Genomic DNA, 12,424 nt, shown 5'->3' on the forward strand with positions numbered 1-12,424 from the left:
CTTTTAGGACACTGCTCACTTGCTGATCTCCAAGTGCTTTATAAAGGAGGGTGAACACCGTTATCCCTGGCCTACAGGTAGGGAAACTGAGGCAGAGAGAAGTTGAGTGACTTGCCTAATATCATACCCTGAGTCCCTGACAGTTGCAAAATTAGAGCTTTCTAAAACTGTGATCAAACCAACCCTCCCCAACCGGAATCTGATTGCGGACACGCTATAATAATATGCTGACTCTTCCACTCAAAGCGCTTTGCAAACATCAATTAACGAAGCCTCACAGCACTCATGTGCGATGTTAAGTATTCGTTTAACGGTTTTAAACCAGGTAAAATAAGGCCCAAAGTGCCAAAGTCAGTTGCCTGAAGTCACACAAGTAAGTGTCCAAACTGGAAACATGCCTCCCGCATGACATGCTCTGACTACTGGACCAAACCCTTCGGGCTCTGTCATGGCTTTTCGAGCACAGCCGCAGTGCGGGTGGATGCAGAGGGCCACGGCACCACGTGGAGTATTCTATCTGCACAGCATGTGCACAAGCAGAATTACATCCGGCAGCCGTGGGAGCAGATCTAACACCCATTCTGCAGGTGCAGTTTGCAGTATCATTCCCCCCAGCCAGAGGCTGAAGTGGGAGCTGGTGCAGAAAGCAGAACAATAACCCCTCCCCATGATCTTTGGGGTGTATAAACCTGTGGGCAGTGCTGTAACTCCCACCCTCCTTATGCGGTTCCCTTATAGGTGGGGTCCGGGCTCTTTTGGTGCTTTCCCCCATCTCATGTGGTCATTCAGGACGAGCTGAAATCTCTCTCTACACAGTACAAAGGGATCCAGGCCTTTAAAAGAGTCAGGCGTTAAGGTCAATGGAATGACATCATTTCACACCAGCTGAGGATCTGGCCCATAGCCCTGTATTCGAAGATGCAATAGAATACACTGTAGCAATGCAATCGCTCGTTACAAATAAAATGCTGCCAATTCGTCATCTAATGCCTATTCTGGAGGTGCACTCGGAGGCCTGCCTCTGCTTACAAAGCTCAATCTATGCCCTTAAAAGGAAAAAAAAAAAAGAATCTCCTACTCTGTGAAATTAAAAGAAGCAAGTGCAGTCTGAAAAACTGTACCTTTAACCCAAATCCTACTTGTTGTATTAAAGGAGCAGACAGCGTTCAGCCCACCCCAGCTAAGCCATACTTGCTTCATCCAGATGTCCGGGTTTCTAAAAAGGCTTACATGGTAACCACTCCCAGGGCCCGTATGCACTGTGCACTGTTTAATCTTGAAGGTATTCCAAAATCCAAATAAAAATGCAGTTGAACCAAGACAGCTGGATTAATCTGAGCTGTCCATCTTGGGAGCCACCATCAGTGACTGGCCAATTTGATTAATTTTTGAAAATACCTGATTGACAAAGTCAGGAGGAAAAAAAGATGGAGTTTATCCTTTAAGAAGGATAGTGCCTATTTTGTGGGTGGATACCCTGTAATTGGTCCATCCTCTGCCCTATTGAGAGGACCATTTGTTCACCAAGACCGCTATCCTGACTCCTGCAGAGGCCAATATCTGATGCTTCAGAGAAAAGAAAAAAAACAACAAAGAGGGAATAAAAATCTCACCCTGTGCCTAGCCCACAGTGCACTGTGATGTGAAATTCCTTCCTGACCACTGTGCTGATCAGTGTATCCGCTATGATTTAATTACCGGTGTCTTTATTTAAACATCTTCCTAAAAGAAGTTCTCCCTGGGGCTAAGGTGCATCTCCGTTTCCCCTCTGCCCCATAACTACCAATATCTCAAGTGGGATTTCAGAAGTGCTCTGCCTTGGTCTACCTGCACTCTCAGTGGGAGCAATGTGGGATCAATGCCAAGTGCTTTTGAAGATCTGACCCCTCCACTGTTAGTTTTAAAAAGCTGGCATCTATGGTTCAAATTTAGGTACAATGTGCAGATGCACAATGTAAGAGTGGCATTAATGTGCAGCCTTTTTGCAGCCCTATATACAGCCCCGATCAGAGATTATTGAGTGCTAGGAGAGAGAGAGAGAGTAATCCGTGCCGTGTAAGAACCAGGAACTGAGGCTAGCCACTTGAGTACAGACCCTCTGTCCTGGGCTAACAGCCCATGCTGCTGTCTGTATTACCTCAGCTTCACTACCATTGTCACTTGAGCCAGCTAGATGAAAGCTAGTTCGGGTATCTCTACACTGGCTGCAGGATAGACAGACCCTATGTTTCTCTGGCCCAGATCCTCAAGATATTTCATAGATTCATAGATTCATAGATTCTAGGACTGGAAGGGACCTCGAGAGGTCATCGAGTCCAGTCCCCTGCCCGCACGGCAGGACCAAATACTGCCTAGACCATCCCTAATAGACATTTATCTAACCTACTCTTAAATATCTCCAGAGACGGAGATTCCACAACCTCCCTAGGCAATTTGTTCCAGTGTTTAACCACCCTGACAGTTAGGAACTTTTTCCTAATGTCCAATCTAGACCTCCCTTGCTGCAGTTTAAACCCATTGTTTCTGGTTCTATCCTTAGAGGCTAAGGTGAACAAGTTCTCTCCCTCCTCCTTATGACACCCTTTTATATACCTGAAAACTGCTATCATGTCCCCTCTCAGTCTTCTCTTTTCCAAACTAAACAAACCCAATTCTTTCAGCCTTCCTTCATAGGTCATGTTCTCAAGACCTTTAATCATTCTTGTTGCTCTTCTTTGGACCCTTTCCAGTTTCTCCACATCTTTTTTAAAATGCGGCGCCCAGAACTGGACACAATACTCCAGCTGAGGCCTAACCAGAGCAGAGTAGAGCGGAAGAATGACTTCTCGTGTCTTGCTCACAACACACCTGTTAATGCATCCCAGAATCATGTTTGCTTTTTTTGCAACAGCATCACACTGTTGACTCATATTTAGCTTGTGGTCCACTATAACCCCTAGATCCCTTTCTGCCGTACTCCTTCCTAGATAGTCTTTTCCCATTCTGTATGTGTGAAATTGATTTTTCCTTCCTAAGTGGAGCACTTTGCATTTGTCTTTGTTAAACTTCATCCTGTTTAACTCAGACCATTTCTCCAATTTGTCCAGATCATTTTGAATTATGACCCTGTCCTCCAAAGTAGTTGCAATCCCTCCCAGTTTGGTATCATCCGCAAACTTAATAAGCGTACTTTCTATGCCAATATCTAAGTCGTTGATGAAGATATTGAACAGAGCCGGTCCCAAAACAGACCCCTGCGGTACCCCACTCGTTACGCCTTTCCAGCAGGATTGGGAACCATTAATAACAACTCTCTGAGTACGATTATCCAGCCAGTTATGCACCCACCTTATAGTAGCCCCATTTCAGTCAAAGTTAAGCACCCAATTACCTTGGAGGGATCTGGGTCGCTGTTCCACATCTGGCGAAATGGGGATAATAACATTGTCCTATCTTAGATTGATGTATGTATCCTCACAACATCCAAGATTGAGAGGTTCTCTCATATGTTAGCAATGGGGACCATATAAGCACCTTGGATGTTTAGATTCTTTCTAAGCTGCCAGCCAACCCAGACTTCTGAAAGCAGGAGAATTGCACAAGCGATTACGTTGCTGCTACCTTTCTCGTTACTATGTATTTCTTAAATGTGAGTGACCATAAGCCAGTACAAGTGTGTGCCGTGTCAAGAACAAAAATGTCTCATTGACATCTTTTTGGATACAGAGAACACGTGAGAAAACAGTGGCTGCAGAGTTGTCATCCCTGAGGTCCTAAGATGGTCTCTTTCCATCCTGTAGCTTAATGAATCACTGAATCTCTCTGCCATTTGGTCCTCCATTCTCCTGTTCATGGACCTGATTGCATAATTCATTGGACATATTCCATCTTGTTTTTGTTTGTTTGTTCACAAACTGCCCACAGACAGGTTACAATATCAGATGTAATTATTATTCACCAATTTCTGTGGATAATGGTTAGCAAAGGGCTTGTTCTCAAGCAATTTGTTGGGAGTGTTCTGTTCTGCTCTATACAGGTTTTTATACTGTGCTCATCAATACTCAACCTCTGTTAGTTAGTTTGGATTGGACGTAAATGACACGGTATAATTCTGTCCCCTGACTGGCTGAGCATAATTCTGAGAATCAAGGAATAATTTGTCTTTGATATTTGTTTAATTGTTGCTGTTTCCACATCCGTGCTAACACTCCAACTTCCTGTCATTCGCTAGAATATTCACAGACAATGAACACAAAGGGGGGACCCACAGAAGTGAATTCATTAAAATATCCCACCTGCTCCATATTAATTACTCTCTATCTGCAATGGGCTGTTTTTGTTCTGTTCTGGTTTGTTGTATTTCCATTTCTTTGCCAATCATTTTCACTGGTAAGACTTTTCCCCCTGCATTTCAGCTGATTGTCATTCACTTTCATCACTGAATTTCCATTTATCCCATGGCAACCTCCTTAGACACCATACACCAATGGTAGAACTTTTGAAAAGTTTATCTCACTTGCACACACAGTCCTGGTAGTTGAACAAGCATGTTTTTACATGGCCCTAGGCCTTACGATTTTTTTTAAAAAGGATTCCTAAAACTTGACAAAATGCTAATATACATATTGTAGGAATTCCACTTTGACTGGGGAACAGACTGGATAAGCGAATAGTTTTTTCCATACTTAACTTCTGTCATTTTCTGGTATTTACATGTCATTTGACATTTTCTTGAATTAACGTCTACTGAGCAAAATGACCTTTTAACCCTTTAGAGGGCATACCCCAAGCAGATACCAATGCTTACGCCATAATAAGATGAAATATTTTTAAGCACTTTTTATTTTAAGAGCTGCTTCTGGATGCCACATAAGCTTTTACAGTCACTGGTTTCTTGTCATCATGGTTTTCCACCAATTGCGTAAGCAAAAACCATGTCTAATTAAATATATGACACACGTCTTCAGTGGTAGAATAAACACTTTTATTTGTGTTACAGGAGGACTGCATGGCCTGTGTTAAATAAATTAATCTACAAGAATTTACACCAAACTCAGTGGACTTCTTATAATCTGGGACAACAGATATTCCCAGGGAGATGTGGAAAAATGTATCTGGAGATTTTTTTGTTTGTTTGTTTTTAAAAAGAGAATTTTCACTTAAATGCAGGGAAATTCTGCAAAAGATTTCTTTTATTTCCTCTTCTACCTTATCTCAACTATCTCCCCAATCTTGTCTCTCTTAAAATCCTGGGACCAACGTGGCTACAACAACCCTTCAATAAGATACCAGAATCAGCAGCAAAGCTAGGATCAGAACCCAATAATCCAGTTCATTACTTATCATTAGATACATTTCCTTTTAAAATTCCTTCTCAATCTCCTACACTACACTGGTTACTTTTGCAGTGGGCTCTCTCTAAGGGGGGGAGGGATAGCTCAGTGGTTTGAGCATTGGCCTGCTAAACCCAGGATTGTGAGTTCAATCCTTGAGGGGGCCACTTAGGGATCTGGGGCAAAATCAATACTTGGTCCTGCTAGTGAAGGCAGCGGGCTGGACTCAATGACCTTTCAAGGTCCCTTCCAGTTCTAGGAGATGGGATATCTCCATTAATTTTATTTATTTATTATTAAGCCTGTCCCATTCCAATCTACTGAAACTCATTTAAAATAGAATGTGGTCCTGCTGAACTGGCCAGTACTATGAAAACTTGATTGAAATATGATTTCACCAAACAGCAAAGAGCCCCAGTGGCTCAGCTCAATAAAACAATTGGCCTGGATAATAATAATTGTTCCCATAATATTTTGCTAAGAGGTCATATGGTTCAGATAAGCACAGAGCAGTGCTTCCAAGAGAAAATTTAATCTTTGACCTAACTTCATAAATAAATTACCCCTTCCAAAACCTCCCAGAGGGAGACACATTTTTGTGTGTTGTAGGCATACCAGAGCTGTAGAGAGTTCAACAATGTAATCCAGTACAGATACAACTTGGCAGATGGGTAGAAACAATTCACTGAGATGTCAGAGATTCGCTAATAGATCTTCAGGGGAGCTGGGGTTCAGTTCTTCAGATCCCAGCCTATGGACACGTGTCCCTCCAAGATAGGTCTGCTACTCATTGCCAAATAGCCTCCTATACTGTATACTCCATCACTGCATTGCTTCCAGACTGGGGCATTTCCAAAAGTGATTTGTCAGCACCAGACTCTCAGAAATCCTCTTTCACGGATGATGAGATGCCCCTTCTGGAAGCTCTGCCATTCAGGTGAGATGGTACAAAGTGGTGTAGGCAGAACTGAAAGGACAGCACCTATTGAATTATCTATGTATCTCTAAATGCCATTTTTGGTGTGCTGTAGTTACCAAGACAGACATGAGCACAAACCACGTCGTTCAGGCATAACTTTAGCGCTATCTATTCACTGAGAATCTGTGCACAAAAAATGTGCCATAACATTGCATTTTCACACTCATATACTGAGATATTTTGGACCATTCTTGTCAACTGAAGTGGTATATTTTTATAAGGATAATAAATTAACTTTTCTTACCAGAAATGATGGAGTCATTCAACACCTCTTCATCCTGATAAAAAACCAAGTTGTCCTTGAGTTCTGAGTTCATGATCAGGTTTTCTTTGTTCTCATCTGACTCTTTGACTGAGTTTCGCTTGTTCTCCGGATCATTACTGTGGCTCAGTGCGTTCTCCTTTTCTTTGCTGCCCTCGATGCTAGATGTTCTGGATGGACGGACATCCACTCTTTTTTTGGGAGACCCTTTGCTTTCTCTGCCGTGAAAGCTGTGGATGGAAGGCACACACCTGGGTTGACAGACAAGTCCATTTTAAAGCCATAGTAAAAACCTTAGCATTAGATGAACACGGGCATCATGTCTTCAGTGAGATGTACCAGGGGCATCATTGGACTGCATTCTCAGAATCACCATGAGAATGTCTGGGGCTGTTCCACTTCTCAAACATTGTCACAAGAATAAGGTACAGGAGGGGAATGATTAATGTGTTTTTTTGATGTATAGTTGTGTGCTGTACCATGCTGACCTTTTAAAAGAACCCAGCATGTGCTTCTAATGTAAAACATACATTGTATGAAACATTGCCCTTCTAAAAGTTCTGGCAAGGATTTAACAGGGCCTGGAAAGGGCATTGTATTAATCCGTTTCCTGTGAGAAAGATTGTTGTGGCATTGAGAAATGTTACCAATCATATAGCTTTGGAATTACCTTTTGTCTTTCTCTACTGCTGCAGTGGAGGGTTTCTAATGAAAAGCAGACAATGTACCCAACACACTCCTACATAGCCATGTGTATTGCAAAACAAGGTACCATATATGCTCATGTCGAAGCCAAGAGTCACATGCTAAAGTAATAATACTGAGCACTTGTAGAGCATCTTCACAGGGCTACAGTAAGCAGTAACCAGTTAATCTTTTGAGGTAGGTTATTCTTAAATTCACTTCACAGATGGGGAAATGAACCAACACAAGGAAAGGGGTCGAAGTCTTTTAATTGGGAAGAGGATCATCTCATTGGTAGATCTGTTCATGCTTATAAAGTTACAGCATCAACTGATAAAGAGGACAGACAGAAGAGATCAGGAGGACTTGGGGAGAGCAGGGCTGAGGAACAATTCAGAGAAGCCATGGGCCGACAACAAAGCTATGATCAGGAAAGCTTCAGGAGGCTAGAGAGAAGGCCACGGCTGTTTCCAGCAAAATCAGGTAATTTTTCAGATCAGATAATTTTGCACACCCATGATCAGAACTGACCGTTTGCGGGTGCAATTGCCTGGTTTGTGCATGCAACCTTGGGAAATTTTGCCTGCAGAGTAGTCGTGCATCATTGTGCATGTGTGCACTTTTGAACATTTGACCTCACATCAGTTCCTCTCTAACAGGATGAAAGTGGCGTGTGTGGTCTGAAAGGGTGCAGTTCTTTTAGGAGGACTTCACAGAAGCAGGATATCAAAATTTCATAATTTAGACAGTGATGAGCCACCTCTTACACTGGGCTGAGGATTAGCAAATGATTCCATCTCCTTGATCCCTTATTTCCATGTTGCAGTAGCTTCCCTGTCATAAAAGTAGTGTATTATAAAGGTAACAGCTGAAACTTTCATTTTAACCATGGATCAATGCCAGAACTAGGGCCACCAAGCAGCGTGTGGACAGAACCAACCTGATTTTAATCAGACTAAATGGGTGGAGTGTTAATGACAGGAAAAAATATTTTCTTACCAGCAATTTCTATTATGAAAAATGCTTTCATTGAAAGGATACTGTTTCCTGGTATTCGCGGTGCCTCTATGTGCTATACTTACCTATCCTGCCGATGTTTGGTGGCCAGAGCCCTGTGGAGCTCCTCAATGACTCTGCTGGGAGGTAAAGGCAGGTGGACAGCAGCGGGATGAGGGGAACCGGTCGGCGTTGGTAGCTGTCCTCTGACATGGGGATCGGAGCCTTTCTGGCCTGATGGATGGAAGAGGGCAGCTTGTCCTGAGATTTGGGAGGAACCAACAATGACATAATTCTTCAGGATAGTGGAAGGAGGGGATTTCACTGCTGGCTCATCTACTTCACTTCCTGCTGCTGAAAACAAAGTGATAAAAAGTCACACTGAGCCTTTCATTGTGGCACACAGAGCTTGGGTTGAGGTTGATTCTACATGCTGGACAGATAAAAATGGTGTCGTTGTTGTGCCATTGCATAATGGGGATGTGGCTTGTGTGGTGAGACTTGTATACTCAAACAATCTGAAGCCCAAGGACTGAAGCTGCAAAGATTTAGCCTGGAAAAATAGGACATCTTCCCATTTTACTCCCTTCTTCCAATTGGATTCTTCTTTCTTTCTGCCCCAAATCACCAATCCATTCCGGACTCCCAGCCTAAGTTCCCGCTAAGCTGTGTGGCCGTGCAGTAGGCTATAAAGGGCCACACAGGCGGGGAGAGGGTGCCCCTCCCCGGTCCAGCCGAGCCCAGCCCAACTCTGCTGGAGCTGCCATGACGGGGGAGAGGTACCCCTCCCCCAGCCTGGCCCAGCTGGGGCTACCACGATCATGGCAGGAGCCTCTCCCCGCCGCAGCCCTGGGGCAGCCTGCATTCCTGGCCCCACTCCAGAGCCCGCCCCCCCAGCCGGAGCCCTCACACCCCAACCCTCTGCCCCAGCCCTGAGCCCCCTCCTGCACCCCGAGCCCCTCATCCCTGGCACCACCCCAGAGCCTTCACCCCCAGCCAGAGCCCTCACCTCCCGCACCTCAACCCTCTGCTCCAGCCCTGAGCCCCCTCCTACACCCTGAACCTCTTGGCCCCACCCCCACCACCTCCATATTGGTGCACAAAACAAAATTCATTCCACACATGGACATTAAAAATTAGAGGGAACACTACTCCCAACCCCCTCTCCCTGATTCCTAATGAACCCTGATGGCCACCAGCCAGGCTTTCCAATCTCAACCTTTCTCTACTGAGCTCCAGATGATTGTGTAAATTTTAAGTCAATCTGGTCTTCACTGAGGTCAAAATGTGCCAGGATCCATTCTCTGCCCTTCTCCCCCGGCCCCATAATGGGCCCCAGCCTCTCACCCCATATAGGGAAACACCAGAGCTTGTGAGATACGGTGATATTAGCTCGTTCAGCCAAACCTGCCACAGCTGAACTGTTCCAAAAGCATTTAAGCGAAGAACAAAGTGGGGTCGAGTACCAAGGAGAGGGGAAGAGGAGTGGGAGGATGTTTAACTGATGCTTTTTGTACCCAAAACTGAGATTTATTTTTTTTCCAAGCCACCTAATGCAGCTTGGAAATCTTACACTAAAATCTTTATAGCGGTGTCCTTTTAAGTTCTGGGCTGAGGTGATTCTTCTCTTTTCTGAACAGCCCATCCCTGACATTCTCCTCTCCAATCCCATCACTCATATCTATCACCCCAATGCAACAAACCCCTGCCTCTTCTATTGCTGTGCCTCTGATATTTCCCCCACTCTGGTTAAGACTGCATGGGAGGAGCTGGGGTAAGAGCCTTGTTTGACAAAGATGTTGCTTCACTTTTCTTTTCTGCAGTTCTTATTCTTTTCATTGCACTTTCCTGGCCACATATCTGTCCTGGGTTGTGGTACTTTCTATACTGGAGACACACCAGCACCGGAGATCTGTTTAGTTCAGTCGTTCCCAAACTGGGGTTCGTGGACCCCTGGGGGTTCACAAAATGTTACAGCAGGTTCTCGGGGAAAAATTACCTAATGGCGGACAAAGCTGTTCCTAAGGGCCCCTGGGCATGGGGCCAGCAGCCCGGAGCCCCTAGATTTCCAAGAGCCAAGCAGATCAAAGCAAGCATATCTATCACACTGAGGAGATTTAAACTTCAAGACTCCTTATAAGAAATGGAAAGGGAGGTGGATATTTTTTTGCTGTTTTTAAAATTAAATAGGCAGCTAGTATTGTTTTTAAAATTATTATGAAGAACAAGTTTAAGCTTTGTTGTAACGTGAGTTGTTTGCCTAGACTGCTCAAGACCTGAATGCTTGTGTAGGAGGAACTCTTTGAGTTGGCTTCTTAAATACTTTCATGCTGTTTCACATCTGATACTCCTTGATGAAACATAGGAGCCTTGTCTTATAACAGGCTTATTCAAAGTGATACACGCTATGAAAGTGAGATCTTGGAAGAGTGTTGCCGTTTTCATAACATAATAAAAATATTGTGATGATAAATAATAATTAATAATAAATAGTGTGTAATAAGCATGTCACAAAAACAAATTTTATATTTCCAAGATCACTGCTTTTATAATTTATACTCAGGTAAAGGAGAAAATCCCTGGAAATGTTCATTTTTAAGAGGGGGGGTTCGCGAGACTTGACATTTTAGTGAAAGGGGTTCATAGTTTGTTAAAGTTTGGGAACCACTGGTTTAGTTGGAGTGTGTAGAAGGCTATTCCTTTTCTCTTGTTGCCACCTAGTGTTGATAATATGAATTTAAACTGACACATACCCTTTTTGTTTGCAGTGTTGTGTTGTAGCTGTGTCGGTTCAAGGATATTAGCGAGACAAGCTGGGTGAGGTAATATCTTTTACTGGACCAACTTCTGTTGGTGAAAGAGAGACCCCTCCAAGCTGCACAGAGCTCTTCTTCAGGTATGACCTTTGTAGCTTGAAAGCTTGTCTCTTTCACCAACAGAAGTTGATCCAATAATAGCTATTACCTCACCCACCTTGTCTCGCTACAGGCCCTCCTTACCATTCTGATTTTCTGTGAGGTAAACTCTGTTGTCCTTATCCAGCCACTGCTATCAGTGGTATCCTGACATTTCTGTGCAAGGATTTCAAGAATTGGCTCCTGGTTAGCCCAGAAACTTGCAAGAGAAAACAGGAGATGTTCAAAATGAGGTCTAGCACTTTAAGGATAATAATAAACATAGGTTATTAAGATATTTCCTTCCAGGACAATTGTGCTGCATGGTACCCTACACAGTACCCAAACCTTGCTCTCAAGGACACTGGTGAAAATCTGGCACAACCCACAAAGTCAATGAAGTAACCCAGGGCAGAATTTTGTCCAGTGTGCATATATTTGAGTAGATTTAAAAAAAAAAATCAAATATTTTTCAAGTTTCAAATTAAAAATAATAAATAAAATTACTAAAGTATTGAATTATAGTACAAATTATTAGATAGAAAATGAAGAGTGTAAAATGAAATCCTGAATAAGTTAGTGGAAACTGATTGTTTGAAATATATGGTTAGTTACTAACATGCAACATAACAATATACAAAAACTTTTGATACCTGGTGAAACTCTATGGCATTATGGGCTAAATTTTGAGTTGGGTTTCTACCCAGAGCCCATATGTGGGAAAGGATGTTCATGGGCCTGCACTTTGCAGGCACAAAAATTACGGTGTGCACTTTTAAAACTCCAGTACCAGCATGTGCAAGAATTTGCACCCAGGAAATGCGTGTTGCACCTGCAAACACAACACTTGTGCATGTGCAACTGTTAGCATTGGTCTAGTGCTCAGAGAGATGTGTGTGTGTGTGTGTGTGCGCACGCGCGCACAAGTAGAAATCTCACATTGTAAACCAGGCCCCAGGTGTGTAAATTTAACAAGACAAAATGTATGCTATCTCTGGCGCTTATATATGAGCACCTCGCAATCTTTATTGTATTTATCCTCAACACTTCCCTCCCCCTGCTGAGGGAAGACAGTGCTACATTTTACAGATGGGAAATGGAGGCACAAAGAGGCTAAGTGACTTGGGAATGGTCACACAAAGTTAGAGCAGGGAATCAAACCCATGTCTCCCATGATGATGCCCTAACAACCGGGTAATCCTCCTTCTCTCCGTATGCATGTATACGTACAGCTGAAAGAATGACTCAAATCCGTGTAGGTGATCTATTTCCTCAAACCTGGAACACTTTAAAGCAT

General features: G+C 43.4%; 1 protein-coding gene across 4 annotated transcripts in view; it reads right to left on the reverse strand.

Annotated features, from left to right (window-relative positions):
- The window catches only part of PHACTR3 (phosphatase and actin regulator 3), a 166,837-nt gene that overhangs the window by 47,446 nt on the left and 106,967 nt on the right, over window positions 1-12,424 (reverse strand). For 2 of the 4 annotated variants that reach the window (XM_054045726.1, XM_054045728.1), the window contains exons 6-7: window positions 8,320-8,494; window positions 6,536-6,804 (exon numbers count right to left, since the gene is read on the reverse strand). In XM_054045726.1, the coding sequence (XP_053901701.1) occupies window positions 6,536-6,804; window positions 8,320-8,494 (444 nt within the window). Of the gene's footprint in view, window positions 1-6,535; window positions 6,805-8,319; window positions 8,588-12,424 lie in introns of all 4 variants that reach the window. The other 2 variants (XM_054045725.1, XM_054045727.1) reach the window with 2 other exon arrangements.

The sequence above is a fragment of the Malaclemys terrapin genome, chromosome 12 (assembly GCF_027887155.1).
Source record: "Malaclemys terrapin pileata isolate rMalTer1 chromosome 12, rMalTer1.hap1, whole genome shotgun sequence".
Taxonomy (NCBI): Eukaryota; Metazoa; Chordata; order Testudines; family Emydidae; genus Malaclemys; species Malaclemys terrapin.